The sequence below is a fragment of the Aristolochia californica genome, unplaced genomic scaffold (genome assembly GCF_029961685.1).
Source record: "Aristolochia californica isolate CCGP_79_NKW_82.1479 unplaced genomic scaffold, dmAriCali1.0.hap1 SCAF_4, whole genome shotgun sequence".
Lineage (NCBI taxonomy): Eukaryota > Viridiplantae > Streptophyta > Magnoliopsida > Piperales > Aristolochiaceae > Aristolochia > Aristolochia californica.
Window position 1 is genome coordinate 32,650,056 of NW_027182103.1, and position 18,233 is coordinate 32,668,288.

Here is an 18,233-nt window from a genome sequence, read left to right on the forward strand (position 1 = left end):
TAGGATTTATTTCTTATATTATTTTAAGTAGGAGTTATTTATAATTACTTTATATGTAGGGATATTATGGGGAATTATTGTAACCCTAACCCTAAAACTCCATGACGTGATCTATTTAAGGGAAATGAATGAATGAAATAGGTAAGCTTTGAGATTTTAAAATAACCTAGTCTAAACAGGTTGAGATCACCTCTTGATCTCGAGTTTAGGGTTTACTCCAAAAATTCAACCTATCCTTCACCCTCTATTGCTATCCATCTTCACCCAAATTTATCCCTCATCATCCATACTAAGAAGAGGAACTCCCTGCCCCTTTTCCGAGCCCAAAGAGAAGGTCTTCCCTCCTCATCAGCGTCAACAACAAGTAGGGTTCAATTCCCTCTTGACGAGCAGCAAAAAAGGAAGATTTCTGGTTCTTTCACGTGAAGGATTAGAACAACTCTTCTTGCTGGAAAATCATCACGGAAACAGAGCAAGGATAGCCATCAACGTGAGCCATGGCTGCCCCCTAAGCTAGGCCTTCAAGTCCTAGAATGAGCTGCATCAAATCAGGGTTGAACCCTGATTTTCGTGACAAGAACAGGTATTCCTCCATTATCTCTCCACCTGAATTAATTCCATTCTAGTTATAACTTTAGCACTATAATGAGTTCATAAAAAAAGAGATTGATCACTGGTGGAAGATTACCCCAAAGAAGGGATCTTTAACCCTCCTTATCGAGTCCCCCAACTCAGTACCAGTGCTGGATTCACAAATCCCACACCGTGTTACTCGTTCCATGACCCGGGACCGTAACATTTTATTTCCATCAATGGTTTAAAAAAAACGTAGAAAAAAGGCCCATGAGTAATCTGATGTGGTGTTTGAGGGTCTCCTTTACCTATTTGTAGTAGTTTCTAGGAAAAGAAGACGACGTTACTGCTGATGATGACAAAGGCACGGGAACTGACTCAGACGGATCAAAGCCAGACCGATAGTTCACCTGAGAAGAAGATGAGCCGAGAGAGCAAAAGAAAGGCATACGAGGAGGAAGAGGAGGAGAAGAGCGAGATGAGCTCCGAACTGGGTGAACCAATAGGTCTCAAGTCGAGAAATATTGGTGCTTTGAAGAAGCCGAGGTTGTCTGTGAAGGATGAGGGAAGTGAAGAAGATGATAACTGAACGAGATGACGCAGGTTATTGCTTGGGTGCTTCTGTAGTTGATCCAAGTCATCAAATCGTGCTTGTGTACGATTAACCTACTTTATAAGCGGTTTCCTCTTACATCAATAGAAGATGGAGGAGCTTCAATAGCGCCCACTTTTTTATTTCAACCTAGTCATGTTATGGACACTATAGCATCACGAGTTACCAACAAGCGTAGGAATTAATGAATGTGTTTTTCAATTTCCATGTAATTGTTTCTTGGTTTGGTTTTGTATTTGGTTTGGGTTGGTTTAGCATTTATTGGTTTGAACCATTGACCCAAGAGGTCTTTAGGGTTTTGGATGTCCTCAACCTTATTTAAGGGGACGACTAGGGTAATGAGATTATGAATTGAGTCTACTTTAGCTAGTGTAATTTAGATAAACAGGTCAAGAGCTCCTTCAAGCTCTCTTCCGTTTTCCCCCTATTCTCCTTTCCGAAATTCAATTCCCATCAATCCCTCATTCCATCTCAACGTCAAGCAAGGTAATGGAAGGAAGAGAAGAGAGGAGGGTGACAAGATCCATGGCTCGTGAGGATCCTAACAACGTGGTATCAGACAGGTCCACCCTCGGTGATTCCTCTTCTCCAGAGGACATACGTCAAGTACTTTCAAAACTTCAACAACGATCCACTCTTCAAGGTACTGAAATTTCTCACATCAATAATACCTTACAAACACTGGAATCATCTCTACAAACCATCTTCCGACAACTTGCTGCACTTCAAGCACCAACGCCAACACCAGCAACCAATTTTCAACCACAACCAGTTCCCCACCAACAATTCACGCCACCACCAAATCCACCCCTGCGCCAACCAATGGGTTCAATGGCCACTCAAGCACAAGGACCATCAACGGTTCCCAGGTACTTTAAACTTAACTTTCCTATATATGATGGCTCTAAAGATCCTTTACTGTGGTTCACGAAATGTGAACAAGTCTTCTATCATCAATCAACGGTGGAAATGGACAAGGTTACTTTGGTTGCCTACCACATGCTCGATGAAGCGCTCATGTGGTTTCATCACTACCGAAATGTCCATTCCATTCAAGATTGGCTACACTTTAAACATGCTTGCCAGTTGAGGTTTGGACCTCCAGCTAGCAGCAACCCAGTGGGGGAATTGATCAACTATAAACAGACCAGCACCTTAGAAGTTTACCAAAAAACGTTCCAAGAAAGGTTGGCCCGAGCTAGTGAATTTGTTCCTCCTCACCTACATGTTCAGATTTTTAATGCTGGATTGACAGAGGCAATTAGATTGAAAGTGGAATTACTTGGTTCGACAGATTTGGACTCAGCAATGAATTATGTCAGAGTTGTGGAACACAAACAGAGAGTTCTAAAAGAGTCTTTACAGCGAAAATTATTTTGGAACAACAGAATACAGGGTACTGCATTTGGGTCACGTTTTGGGTCCTCTACCCCTAACCGAGCAGATCAGGCTACCAATGTGCCTCCACAGACTATGCCACGTAAATTTTTGACTAAACAGGAAATGGACGCTCGAAAGGCAAAGGGCCTATGTTTTAATTGTGACGAACAATTCCTGCCAGGCCATACTTGTAAACGCTTATTCAGTATTGAACTGTTGGAAGAAGATTCAGACGAGCTTATTGAAAATGAAATTGTTGAAGAGGTACAGCAAGAACCAGAGCTATCCTTCCATCCCATGCATGGCCTGCATACTTCTAATACCATGCAGGTAAAAGTCAGGTTACATCATCTCATGCTACTTGCTTTAGTTGATTCGGGCAGCACACATAATTTTATCAGTGAACCAGCCGCGCAACAATTGGGATTAGCCATTCAACAACAAAGGGGACTCTCAGTTTCTGTGGCCAATGGGGCCAAAATTGCTAGTGTGGGGTTATGTGCTAACACCCCTTTCACCATTGAAGGGCATTCATTTAAGGCGGATTTACTAGTCATTCCATTGGCTGGATTTGATTTGGTGCTCGGGGTCAAATGGCTCCAGTTATTAGGACCGATATTATGGGACTTTCAGGCTCGGACTATGACATTTTCAGCACCACAAGGCCAGCTTACATTACAAGGCATTGTGGCACAGGTACCTAACGCACTTCTCACTTTGCAGCTTCAACACACTGGTAATGATCAGTTAGCTCCTTTACTTACAGCATTTGCGGATTTATTTAATGAGCCTACGGGTCTACCATCAGTGCGTCATTGCGATCACCGCATTCGTTTAAAGTTGGGAACTGATCCAGTAGTGGTGCGGCCTTATCGTTACCCGCATATCCAGAAAGATGAAATAGAATGACAGTGCATGCATATGCTCGCTCAGGGTGTGATCCAGCCCAGTCGATCTCCTTTCTCCTCACCAGTGTTACTTGTACGTAAAAAAGATAAATCTTGGAGATTTTGTGTCGACTATAGGCAACTCAACTTGCACACAGTTAAGGACAAGTTCCCCATTCCAGTCGTGGACGAGTTGCTGGATGAGCTACAATTTTTACCAAATTAGATTTGAAATCGGGCTATCATCAAATACGAGTTCACCCAGCGGATGTGGAGAAGACTGCCTTCCACACACATCACAGTCATTTCGAGTTCCTCGTCATGCCCTTCGGTCTCTCCAATGCACCCTCCACCTTTCAGGCCCTCATGAATGAGGTCTTTTCATCACTTCTGCGCAACTATGTGTTAGTTTTTTTTTATGACATTCTAGTCTACAACAAAAATTGGGAAGAACATCTCCTCCACCTCCATCAGGTATTTACCATTCTACGCTCTCATCATTTGGTTTTGAATAAATCAAAATGTTCTATGGGTACATCTGAGGTGGCATATTTGGGCCACATCATATCAGCTGTGGGCGTGAAAGTTGACCAGAGCAAGATACAAGCAGTTAAAGATTGGCCGATTCCCACCTCCATCACAGCATTAAAAGGATTTTTGGGCTTAGCGGGATATTATAGAAAATTTATCCAATCTTATGGCCAGATAGCAGCACCACTCAACAACCTGCTAAAAAAATGCCTTCCACTGGTCTTCTTCAGCAGAACAAGCCTTTAACCTGTTAAAGGAGGCCTTAGCCTCAGCGCCAGTCCTACAATTACCAGATTTTGAGGGAGACTTTGTGGTGGAATGTGATGCCTCCGAGGGAGGTATAGGGGCAATGTTACAACAATTGGGACACCCCATTGCTTATTTCAGCCGTCAGTTGGGACAACACCACCATAAGTTAGCTGCATATGAGAGGGAATTGATTGGCGACCTTATCTTTGGGGACGACCGTTTCTCATTCGTACAGATCATTACAGCCTCAAGTATCTTCTTGAACAGTGCCTCACCACATCCCCATAGCAGCATTGGTTAACTAAACTCATGGGCTTCGATTTTACGGTTCATTATAAGCCAGGTAGTTCGAATTTGGGGGTTGTTGCCTTATCACGTCGGGATATTAACGCCACACAAATTTATGCTATCAGTCACCCACGTGCACTGGTATTAGATTCTATTCGTGAGGAAGTACATCAATATCCGGATCTCATGTTATTATATCAGGATATTCAACAGGGGACAACTGCTCCTCATTGGACGATTCAGGATCGCCTCATTCTCTACAAAAACAGGATCTTTTTGCATAATACATCCCCCCTTCTTCACACCATTCTGTCCTCTATCCATGATAGCACACATGAGGGTCGACAGAAAACATATTTCCGAATCAGTCGGGACTTTTACTGGAAGGGCATGAAGAGCACAATTGCTGATTATGTAGCTGCTTGTCAGATTTGTCAAAGAAACAAGGCCGAATCTTTGAGTCCGGCGGGCCTACTGCAACCTCTGCAACTACCATCTCAAATCTGGTCTGATATTTCCATGGACTTCATTGCTGGACTTCCCATTTCATCAGGTAAATCGGTGATATTCGTCGTTGTTGACCGGTTTTCAAAATATGGGCACTTCATTGCTTTGGCACATCCATATACTGCTGCTCAGGTCGCTCAATTATTTATGGACAACATTGTCCGATTACATGGAATTCCCTCATCCATTATCAGTGACAGGGATGCCATTTTTACCAGTATCTTTTGGAAGGAATTATTCAAATTACAGGGCACCCAATTGGCAGTTTCGTTTGCCGATCATCCACAAATGGACTGCCAAACAGAGGTTGTCAATCGCACGATTGAAATGTATCTTCGTTGTTTTGTGGGGGACACACCTAGAAGATGGGTGAAATGGCTTTCATGGGCAGAATTTTGCTATAACACATCTTACCACACAACACTGGGCACTACTCCTTTCAGGGTAGTTTATGGCAGAGATCCACCTCGTCTGTTACCATATGAACCTGGGGCATCCAAAGTCGTCACTTTGGACCAAGCATTAGCTGAAAGAGACGCTATGCTCACTGAGGTACGTACACATCTACAGGAGGCCCAACACTCTATGAAACGCTTTTATGATCAGAAGCACCGGGAGACATCTTATTTCCGTAGAGACTATGTGTGGTTAAAGCTTCAACACTACCGCCAGCTGTCCCTGACTGCATCAAAGCGCCATAAGCTGTCTCCAAAATATTATGGTCCATTTCAGATATTGGACAAAATTGGGCCCGTGGCATACCTCTTGCAGCTACCACCGGAACCTCTCCAAAACACGATTGATGTACTCTGTTTGAAATTTCCCTCTCCTTGATCACCTTAACGATCGATAACCTGATTTCCTTGTCCATCCTCCATGCCTCCCGGTTGCTCTTTTTGGGGATGTATCTGTGCGACCCTCAATGCACACTTAGTTTGTGATTTCACTGGAAAGAAACCGATTGAGTATCAACAACAAAGATTTTAAGAACTCACCTCAATCCGGGGATACCAAAATCTCCAGTCTGCTTGTTTAGGGCAATTTGGAGAGTCTTCAGCTGTGAGAAAATCTCCCTCCCTTCATTGAAGGAGCTCTCAAAACAGGCTTTTGAGATTACATCTGCAGTGTAGGCTCTCAAATATGGATCGACGTTCATGTCTACTACTCCACTAGTCGAATCCAGTCTCTTCTCCCAATTGTCTGTCAAGGTCTCCAGACTCTCCAACATCATGTTTGTCATTCCTTGTTAAAGATGATAGAATTAGTGTTCTAAAGGAACAAAGTTGTAAAAGATCTGGAAACATGAACAAATGGGTAGCAGCCGATGGAGCTACCTTGACCTTATCCATGAAGAACTCCGGAGCAATAATTTTTCGCTGCTTCACCTAGATATCACCACTTGATGCCATGACGCCATTGCCTAACATGACTTCTCTGTTCTTCCTTAGGTAAAAACTCTTCCCCAGATCGATCGTCTTCATGAGGATCAAATCCTTTGCTAGTTCACTATCCACAATGTGTAGTATAGGGACCACGCCGATTGAGAAGGTAAACACATGACCTGAAAGCAGGATAGTCACATTAGTTGAAGTTGCAGAACTGGGTGTAGTAATTATGTTTTCTGAGATGTTCACCATAATCTTCTTCCACTCTTCTAGGTGAGGATGTTAACTACAGAGGTTGGTCCAACTTCTTTTCAGTTTCGGAAGCAATGGGCCAACGTTTTTCATGGAGAATGTGGTGCCGTTTTGGAAGACCACGTTCCCACGTCCATGGAGGTTTAAGACCCACGTCCTCCCATCGGTAGTTACAGAAGCTGATAAGCTTGATGGGAGCTTGGCTTATAAATAGAGGTTTGGTCCCCAATCTTGTTCACTCGTACAAATCTTCAGTTTACACCATCACAGAGAGTGATCAGAGAGCGGAAGAGACAGACGCAGAGAACTTCGGTGAAGTTTACGGAATTTGATCGAATGGATAGAGTAAGATTTTGGGCCTTCCGTTTAATTCTTATTGAATGAATTTCATACTGTTGTTTAGAAATTCATGATAGGCTAACAGTTGGTATCAGAGCAGACCTCTGATCCTTCGTATTGGTTCCATTGGAGCTTTGAGTTTAAGCTCTCTGTTCCAATTATGTGAGCTCTCTATTTTTTTAAAACAAATTATGTGCTCTCTCCATGGGGGAGCGTGGGCTCTCGCATCGGCGATGACCAGCGTCAGAGCACGACGTCGGCGCCTATTCCGCACGGTTTTTCGGCATCAACAACGTATAGCATAGCACCACTGACTGCTCACTCTAAGCTCTCTGTGACCTTCCCACGGTGACAGTTCGTGGCTCTCTGGCGTCGCTGGTGCCGGCGACCTTTTCGCCAGGTTTGTCGACGTTGACGACATTTTGGAACGCCGATGAATGATTTTTCTGCGCACGGCTGGAGGTTGAAGACGACCTCCCACGCAGAAAAATAAAAATTAAAGTTATATGGTTTATTTGTAAATATGTGTTGAGTGAACTCGCCATTCCAAACCGGCAACTGAGTTGCAAGCCGGGGAGACTCGGTGTCAATAAATAAATTAAAAAAAAGGATTTGGGTTGACTCGTTCCAAATCGCTGAGGAGAATCGCTCGAAGAGGACCGCATCGACTCGGTTCTCAAAACTGATTTTTTTGCGTCGGCGGGATTCAAACCCGTGCACAAACACTGAATTTATTTCTTCTAAATTAATATTTTTAAGATCTTTAAGGCCGAAGTAGAGACACAATGTGGTAAGAAAATTAAGATCATGAGAGCAGATAGAGGTGGAGAATACTATGGTAGATTCACAAAGAATAGACAAGCACCTGGGCCATTTGCAAAGTTTCTTCAAGAACATGGGATTGTTGCCCAATATACCATGCCTGATTCTCCAGACTAAAATGGTGTAGTAGAAAAAAGAAACCGAACATTATTAAACACGGTGCGGAGTATGCTTAGTAGCTCCAATCTTCCTAGATCCTTTTGGGCTGAAGCACTTAAGACGGTAGTGTATATATTAAACCGAGTTCTAACCAAGGTTGTTCCTAAAACACCATTTGAATTATGGAAAGGTTGGAAACCGTGTTCGCGACATATGCATGTTTGGGGATGTCCATCTGAAGTGAGAATTTATAATCCACGAGAGAAGAAGCTGGACCCAAGGACCATTAGTGGGTATTTCATTGGATATACTGAAAGGTCCAAAGGTTACAAATTTTATTGTCCATCTCACAACACTAGGATTGTGGAATCAAGAAATGCAAAGTTTCTTGAAAATGACTTGATTAGTGGGAGCAATCCAACTTGGACCATTGTTTCTGAGAAGGATCATTCAGAATTTCAGCCTTCTACCTCAAGTAACATATTGGTTATAGTTTACAACACCCCTCCTGTTCAAACTACTATTGAACAACCACTCATTGAAGTTCCACAAAATGCTGATGGCATTCTAGTGGATTAGGTAGTTTAAGAGTTTCCAAACACTTTTGAACAACTAGTTGAACCACATCCTTCTGAGGAATATGATGGTTCAACATTAAGAAGATCTACTAGACTAATGAGATCAACAATTCCTGATGATTATATTGTGTATCTGCATGAATCTGACATTGGAATCGTAAATGATCCCAAGTATTTTTCAGAAGACATGAGTTACAAAGAATCAGAATTATGGTACAATGCCATGAAGGAAGAGATTAATTCTATGAAGAGTAATGGAGTCTGGGATCTTGTTGAGTTGCCTAGTGGATTTAAAACCATTGGAGGTAAATGAGTCTTTAAAACAAAGAAAAACTCATTAGGCAACATTGAGCAAGGCAACACTCGTTGCTAAGAGATTCACCCAGAAATAAGGAATCGATTACATGGAAAATTTTTCTCCTGTATCTAAGAAAGATTCCTTGCACATTCTTTTGGCATTAGTAGCCCATTTTAACTTAGAGTTGCAACAAATGGATATGAAAATGATATTTCTCAATGGAGAACTAGAGGAGGAAGTTTACAAGAAACAACCTAAAGGATTCCCCTTTAGTGATAGTGAACAATTGGTTTGCAAGCTAAAAAAAATCAATATATGGATTAAAACACGCATCCCGCCAATGGTATTTGAAATTCCATAATGTAATTTTTTCATTCGGTTTTGTAGAAAATATTATGGATCAATGTATATACCAGAAGGTCAGTGGGTGTAAAATTTGTTTTCTTGTTTTATATGTGGATGACATTTTGTTAGCAACCAATGATAAATATTTTCTTCATGAGGTGAAACAATTTTGATATGAAGGATAGGGATGATGCATCTTATGTCATTGGCATTAAGATTCATAGAGATAAATTTCGAGGTATCTTAGGTCTGTCTCAAGAAACCTGTATTAATAAAGTGTTAGAGAGATTTTGGATGAAGGATTGTTCACCAAGTGTTGCTCCCATTGTGAAGGGTGATAGGTTCAATTTGAACCAATGCCCGAAAAACGACTTTGAAAGGGAACAAATGAAAGACATTCCATATGCTTCTACTGTCAGAAGTCTGATGTATGTTCAAGTCTATACAAGACCTGATATTGCATTTGTTGTTGGAATGTTGGGGCAATATCACAGTAATCCTGGGTTAGTCCACTGGAGAGCTGCAAAGAAAGTAATGAGGTATCTTCAAGGAACCACATACTACATGTTGATGTATAGATGGACAGAGAATCTAGAAGTCATTGGTTACTTAGATTCTGACTTTGTTGGTTGTATTGATTCCCGCAAATCAACATGAGGATACATTTTCTTGATGGCCAGTGGAGCATTATCATGGAGGAGTGCCAAACAGACTTTGACTACCACATAGACTATGGAAGTCGAGTTACTTTCCTATTTTGAGGCTACTTCACATGGTGTATGGCTTAAGAGTTTCATTTATGGGCTTAGAATTATGGATTCTATCTCTAGGCCATTGAGAATGTATTATGACAATTCAGTTGCTATTTTTATGGCCAAGAATAACAATAGTAGAAGTCGAAGTAAACACATTGACATAAAGTATTTGGCCATAAGAGAACGTATTCAAGAAAAGAAAGTGGTCATTGAGCACATAAGCACTGAATTAATGGTAGCTGATCCTTTGACTAATGACATGCCTCCGTTTAAATTCAAGGATCATGTTGTGAATATGGGACTTGGTTCCATTATGTAATTTTCATTGCATGAACAATGTTATTTTAGTGAAATTCTTAATTATTGTGATGTTTTTATCATATTTATGTGCACTTTAATTTTGAGAAAATCATCTGTGTTGGACCAAGAATAAACATAGGGTTTATTCTAAAAGTATAAGAAATAAATACTTTGTAATACAACTCGTTATCAGAGGACCTATCACCATGATTCATGTATTTATGACTTAAATTCAGATTATCGATGGGATTCAGATTACTCTAGAAGTGTGGACCAAGTGGGAGAATGTTGACTACAGAGGTTGGTCCAACTTCCTTTCAGTTTCAGAGGCAATGGGCCAACATATTTCATGGAGAACGTGGTGCCATTTCGGAAGACCACGTTCCCATGTCCATAGAGGTTTAATACCCACGTCCTCCCATTGGCAGTTACAGAAGCCGATAAGCTTGATGGGAACTTGACTTATAAATAGAGGTTTGGTCCTCAATTTCATTCACTCGTACAAACCTTCAGTTTACACCATTATAGAGAGTGATCAAAGAGAGGAAGAGCCAGACATAGAAAACTCCGATGAAGTTTATGAAATTTGATCGAATAGATAGAGGTAAGATTTTTGGGCTTCCGTTTAATTCTTATTGAATGAATTTCATATTGTTGTTTAGAAATTCATGACAGGCTAACAGAGGAACACATGTATTTACTGTAGTCATGGGACAACTGACCACCAGGCTCCAGCCGAGGTTGAACAATCTTGGCTTGGATTTTCTTGGTCTCTGGGATGTTTCCTAGGAAGAACGTAGGTTAAGAACTGTAGATCCCCCCTGCTTCTCAAGCTTTCGCCGGATTCTCTAAGGCTTCAACCAGAATTTATCATAGAGAAACAAGAACAGGGTGCAGAGACCCATCAACAGAAACGAAAGCCACATTTTCGGATCAAATTCCATCTTCTTTCTCCTCTCCACACTCTCTACTCTGCTCACTCCAACAGACCACTTTTATGGAAGGAGCACAACGTTCACTCATGATTAAGGATGCAAATCCTTTTTATAACAATTTAGATTAACATTTGGATATTATTAGATTAAGGATTCGTTTATTTATTTTATTTTTATATATTTGATTAAATAAATAAACTTACTTTATTTTAAAATTATTTAATTATTTAAAACAAGTTAAAATATATTTTGATTTAGTTAAATAAAACATTCCTATAAAATTAAATATATAAAATTAATTTTGTATAATAAAATACCCTTTTTTTATTTACATAATTTTTTAATTTTACATTATATTTAATTAATATTTTAAGAGTGAGAATTTAGATATTAAAAAGTAATAGTTTGATTAAGCATTTGGATATTATAAAAGTAGAAAAAAATTTAAGAATTTTATTTTTATACATTTAACTAAAAAATAAATTTAATTAATTTATTAATTATTTATTAATTTAGACAAGTTAAAATTTATCTTATGAAAGTTAAATCTATTAGAGTATTTTATTACTAAAAAATTTATGTACTTTCCACTCTACTTTTCACTATACACTAACACAAAAAAAATTACTTTCCACTATACTTTCTATTGTGCACACTAACACAAAAAAATAATTAACTTTCACTTTCAATTTCACTTTCATTTCACCAGGTATTTTACTTTCACTTTTATTTTCACTAGGTAATTTACTTTAGAAGTGCACTAACACCCCCTTACAAAAATTGACCTCACCCTATCAGAGATTGCATATATGATCGAATAGGATTAATTAATAATTTTTATTAATTTTCTTTGGTTTAGATCATTTTGAAATTTATGTGAATGATTTTTTATATATTATTTTTTCATCTTAATTATAATAAATAAATAAATTTTAAATTTTAATTTTAAAATATTTTTAAATAATAAAAGAGATTGAAGAAGAATATATATGATATAAATGTATAAAAATTTGATATAAAATATTTTATTAGTTCAAATAAATTTCTTTGATTAAAAAAAAGTTATTGAATTGACTGATGTAAATGTAATTAAAGATATTTTAAATATAACTATTTATAAGAGAACAATAAGTATATTTAAAAACCTTTAATAAATTCATAGTTTCAAAAAACATAAATAAAATATATAACACATTCACTTGATGGTCCTACAACTTTTCTTTTCATCATCAATAAAAATTATCACTCTTTTCATGATCAATAAAAATTATCACTAGATGCTCCTACAACTCTTATTTTCATCTTTAATAAAAAATTAGGTAAAGGAGACGATTATTTGCATAGGAATCGAGTACTTTAGTAGAGAAGATGAAGTATAAAAGGTTAAAAGGAGTCAACCCCTTTTAGTTGAAGAAATCTCTTTTCTTCTATTCTTCGTTTCTCCTATTGATGTGGTTGACTTCTTCTAGTATAAATGGTTTTTTTTTTATCATTTTTATTTTTGTACAAACGATGGACTATGGTTGGTCGAATAAAATATGTTGCTTGAGATTTTTTTATGGCTTTTTGAGCAACAAGTCATATTTAATATAAATTATTTAGTTGAAGAAATCTTCCTTTCTTTAGGCATGCATTAACCCATGTAGTATGTACAAACATAAACTATATAATACTAAAAGCAATATTACATTCAGATACTGCATGAATGAATTAGAGCATTGTAGATTTAGAGCAAGTCTCAATCCTTTAGGGTCTGTTTGGAACCCTTAGTAAAAGAAAAATAAAAGAAAATAAAATGAAATGAGAATTTGATCATTATTACTCCAAAAATAATTAGTAAAAACGAGATAATGATCAAAATTTTCTTTTTACTAACTAGTTTTTAGAATAAAATGGTCAAATTCTCATTTTATTTTCCTTTCTTTTATTTTCCATGGGCCTAACAGACCCTTAGACATCTTGCTTTTCCACTATGGGGTTCAATAGAATTTCTCAAGTGGGGTATCAAGTCAGATGAGGTCTTTCAACTTTGATTATGATACTTTACCACTAAAGGAGGTGGTACCTTTGGTAGGTATAATGACTACGAGGAGAGAGAATTTCCAATACCGCTATGAGGTTCAAGAGAATTTCTCAAGTGGAGTATTGAGTCAGATGAGGTCTTTCAACTTTTATTATGATACTTCACCTTTGAAAGGAGGTGGTGTCAAACGCCTAGCCAATACTCCCGAAAAGGCCGACCTGTTAGGGAGCGGAAAGCCAAACTCTAACAAGAGTGGACGAAACCACTCTGGCACTCACCGTTCTCGTTCCCTACTGCTTCCTTCGGGATTCGAACGCAGTCCAATTCTGATACCATGTCAAACGCCTAGCCAATACTCCCAAAAAGGCCGACCTGTTAGGGAGCGGAAAACCAAACTCTAACAAGAGTGGACGAAACCACTCTGGCACCCACCGTTCCCGTTCTCTACCGCTTCCTTCGGGATTCGAACGCGGCCCAATTCTGATACCATGTCAAACGCCTAGCCAATATAACCCAAAAGACCGATCTGTTAGGTGCGGAAAGCACAACTCTAACAAGAGTGGATGGAACCACTCTGACACCCATCGTTCCCGGGTTCATTACCGCTTCCTCCGGGTTTCGAACGCGGAACGTGGTGCCTAACTCTGATACCATGTCAAACGCCTAGCCAATACTTCCGAAAAGGCCGACCTGTTAGGGAGCGGAAAGTCAAACTCTAACAAGAGTGGACGGAACCACTCCGACAGGTGGTACCTTTTTGTAGGTCTAATGAGAGGCAATCCTTTTCTTATAAGGACTATGAGGAGATATGACAATTTGTCATTTTAAGTGTTTGAAATTTTGGAGCAAGCCTCATCCTTTTGGGGTAATGATAATTTAGTAGACAATCACTTGATCATTTCGTTCATATTTCATACTGAAATAAAGTGGAGAATAAACAAGTTACAGGGATGTGGACTTCTACTTAGTGCTCTACAAAATAATCTTTGGGTGGGGTCCTTCATAAACAATTTTTTTTCTATTTGGTACGCATTACATAAAAAAAATATTCAAATGGTTTTTGTAATTGATTATTTTCTTTTCTTTTGTTTTTTAATCAAGCCAATAGTTAACTTATCTCATCCTTAAGTGATTTTTGCTTACTTAGACCAATGGGCTCACTAGTTGTTTCATTTAAAAATTCACAAAAAATAATGGCTTCTTGATAGAAATGATTAAATGATATAGAAGCTCATGGAACCTATCTTAATAATAAATAAATAACGAAAAACCCATACTATGCACGAGGAGAAACGAAGAACAAATAATAGTAAAAAATTAAATTAAATGAAAAGACTATTGTGTCTTAAAAGAATAATAGCAAAAAAAAAAAAACTAAAAAATGGAAAAAAAATAAAAAATGAATTACATAACTCTTGAATAAGCAATACAATGCATTACCCGTATGTCTTAATAGTATCTATCAATTTTTCTTTTTCACAGTCATTTGAATCTTTTGGCTTGAGTCTTCTAGATGACTTTTTTGCCTTTTTCATAGACGTCTATTTGTTACCTTTTGATAAATTTGAGGCCGCTAGTAAAAACAATTTTTTTTAATAAATGATGCATTAAAATTTTTTGAAACCATTGCATATTAAATAAAATAAAAATAATACTTTCAAAAGAAGATAAAAATGGAAAATCAGAAAAAATAATAAAAAATGAATAAAGGGATCAAAGGACATGAATAAACAACATCAAGAATCAATAAATAGAAGAAACAAAAAAAATGAAATGAAAAATAATAAGTAATAACTAAATAAAATCATAAAATAATTTTTCTATATTAAACAGTAAATAAAACTAAAATAGTAAATTAAAGGTAAAATAATAAGTAATTAAAATTTTAATATAATATGTTTTTATTATAAATTACGTAAATGAACTGATAAATAATATATACATAAATAAAAACCATACAAGTAATAATAAGTAGTTATATTATTAAATAAAATCTAATTACAATATTATTCAAGTGTAAATTTTAGTTGGATTTTTAAACACATATAATATTAGTTAAAATATGTAATAAAAAGGGTAAAAATCAGTAATTAATAAATTTCAAATTATAACCAATAAAGAAATAAAATAAAATATTATGTAACTTTTTAAACTCTAAATCTAAATGTAAAGTTGTAACTTAAATAATTGAATGAACATTAAGTAATAAATATTATTAATTATTGTAATTAATATAATCATATTAAGGTAAACAATCGGTAATTAAAAAGATGTTAAGGGTCTGTTTGAACTCATAGAAAAAAAAGAAAAAAAAGAAAAATTTGACCTTTTTCCAAAAATAGTTAGTACAAATAAGATAATGATCAAATTCTCCTTTTCACTATCTATTTGTGGGAATAATAATTATCAAATTTTCATTTTCTTTTATTTTCTTTTCTTTTTCATTGGATTCCAAATGGACCCTAATTAATTAAAAAATAAAAGCAAATAAATGGTTAAAACAGAAGAGTAAAAAGAAAGAACTTAAATAGATTTACTACATTATTTTAAAAATAAGTAATTATTAAAATTAAATATATAACCAATAAATAAAAAATATAAAAATATTGTTAACTTTTTTAAAATATAAATCTTAATGTAAAATTGTAAATTAAATAATTAAATGAACATTAAAAATAAATATTATTAATTATTTTAATATAATCATATTAAGGTAAACAGTCGGTAATTAAAAAGATGTTAAGGGCCTCTTTGGAACTCCTAGAAAAAAAATAAGAATTTGACCATTTTTCCAAAAACAGTTAGTGAAAATGAGATAATTATGAAATTCTCTTTTTCGCTAACTATTTTTGGGAATAATAATTGTCAAATTCATATTTTCGTTTATTGTTTTTCTTTTTCATGGGATTCCAAACATACCCTAAGTAATTAAAAAAAGAGCAAGGAAATGGTTAAAACAGAAAACTAAAACGAAAGAGTGTAAATAGATTTACTTCATTATTAGAGTATAAATTAAAAATAACAAAATTTTCACTTAGATAAATATTAATTAAAATAAGTAGTAGAAATAAAGAAGGTGAAATAATAACTAAAGAATAAATTTAAGTTAAAACCATAATTTTAATAAGTAATAACAAAATTTTAAAAAACATTATAAGGAAAATTAAAAAAAATGAATAAATGAAAATGAAGAATAAGCAATATTAAGAAAATAAAGTCAAAATTGATTTTTTACATATTTTAAACAGTAAATTGTAAACTTAAAATAGTAAAATAATTTTTTTAATTAACATCCGGTCATCTAACATATAAAAGTATAAGAGTTGTAGGACACAATGTCGAAATGACACCCACTACCCAAATCGGTGTAAAAAATATTTTGAGTAAGGCTACATGGGAAATATCCAAATTTGCACATAACAAACAGTTCTTCCTAGTTTGCATGTTCAACATCTTAGAATAAGCAACTCATCAGATACATTTTAAGGTTCATGTATTATCTCCAAGAAATATAATTAAAGGAAATGGAAATAGCCTTCTAATTCAACTTAGCAGCTCACAGTCTCCTCACAAGGAAATTAACTCCATTCCCAGGCTCTAAAAACATCTTGAAAGTGGGTGCATGGACATATCTGGGAGAGAGGGAGAATGCAAACTTAGAAAGCAGAAGAGACAAGACTACCTTCAGCTCTACCATGGCAAAGTTCAACCCCAAGCATGTCCGAATCCCCAAACCGAAAGGCATGTATACATATGGGTGCTCGCAAGCATTCGAAATCCCATCCTTGAACCTCTCTGGTCGGAACTCGTTCGAATCCAGCCCCCAGATTTCTGGGTCTCGGTGCAACTCAGCAATGGAGATCCCAATGGTGAAGCCTTTGGGAACACAGATGCCTCCAAACACCATATCTTGAAAGGCCTCTCTTGCTACAAACGGTGCAGGAGGATACAGTCGCATACTTTCTTGAATCACCATTGTGAGCTGCAAGGCAAGACAGCAACGTAAGATCATAATTAATATTACTGCAGCTTTTTTTACTTAAAAAAAAATTGAGTCTTTGGCTTCTGTAGAACAAAAAGTGATGTGAAGGAAAAGGCAGCTCACAGTCTTCATCCTCTTGATCATGCTGGCATCTGGATGTTGAGCTCCACAGACATCAACAAAGTCTTGCACGAGCTTGCCACTCTGGATTCAAAGCAAGTAGAAGCAAAGTCCATGTAGCAGCAATGGCGGTTGTCTCATGGCCGGCAAAGTAGATGTTCTTGCAATTGTCGACGATGAACCTGTCGGCCATGTGAGCTACCATGTTGTTAGACTTGGCCTCTTCAAGGATGGATTGTAACAAGTCTCGTTCTGATCTGGTAACAACTTCTTCTCTCCTTTCCTTCACCATTTTTAGTATCAAAGAGTTGATCTCCTTCTCTAACCTCCATGTGTTTCTGTTAGTCTTTGTGGGAAGATACCTTCAACACATACAAGCATCACTTGTTACATTTAAAGATATAAGAAAACTCACTTTCAGTATCTAAGAGAAGTTTCACATACCTCAGGCCAGGGACCCCTCTATGTGTTGACATGGTGGTCTGCAATTTTCTGATCTTCTGGAATATGAATTGTCCTTTGAGATAGAAGCTCCCAAAGCAAGCCTTGGCAATAACATCAGCTGAAAGGTTTCTCATGTCCTCATCAATTCTCATGTCTGTAATCCCCTTTTCCTCCATTTCAATCTTGCTCTCCCATGATTTCAAGAGTGGGATGGTTGACTCCACCATTAGATTCACCATGCCCTAACATTATTTAGACGGATCAAATGTTGTTGTCATATTGACATTTTAGGAGTTTCATTTTGCAATTTTTTCTTCTTCTTTTCATGGCCTTTATCAAGCTCTTTCTTGCCCTATGAAAGTATTTTTGTTTCAAGAAGATCAGTAAGCTCTGCATAGATGGATGGGTTAGCCAAGTAGCCATCAAAACCCAAGTGACTAATTTGGTTTGGACTCGTTTTTGAGTTTTCATGGTTTCTAACTCGATGAAGGCACAAGATCCATTTGAGCATGATTCAAGTGGTTAGGT

The 18,233-nt window shown here is 36.8% G+C and overlaps 1 protein-coding gene and 1 pseudogene across 1 annotated transcript; both read right to left on the reverse strand.

The window, feature by feature from the left end:
- Positions 1–5,611: 5,611 nt before the first annotated feature.
- On the reverse strand, positions 5,612–13,495 carry LOC137963217 (cytochrome P450 714C2-like). The gene is made up of 5 exons (XM_068810387.1): positions 13,438–13,495; positions 6,425–6,589; positions 6,024–6,270; positions 5,791–5,936; positions 5,612–5,730 (listed from the first exon to the last, which is right to left on the reverse strand). The coding sequence occupies exons 1-5, from the start codon at positions 13,493–13,495 to the stop codon at positions 5,612–5,614; spliced, it is 735 nt and encodes a 244-aa protein (XP_068666488.1).
- Positions 13,496–16,715: 3,220 nt separating this feature from the next.
- On the reverse strand, positions 16,716–17,944 carry LOC137963218 (cytochrome P450 714C2-like; annotated as a pseudogene).
- Positions 17,945–18,233: the final 289 nt, after the last annotated feature.

Coding starts and splice junctions, on each gene's coding strand:
- LOC137963217 (XM_068810387.1), bottom strand. CDS start 13,495: ATGGTATCAGAATTGGACTGCGTTCGAATCCCGAAGGAAGCAGTAGGG. Junction 6,590..13,437: donor AGCAGTAGGGAACGAGAACG/GTGAGTGCCAGA, acceptor TCCTGCTTTCAG/GTCATGTGTTTACCTTCTCA. Junction 5,731..5,790: donor TCCGGTGGTAGCTGCAAGAG/GTATGCCACGGG, acceptor TTTTGGAGACAG/CTTATGGCGCTTTGATGCAG.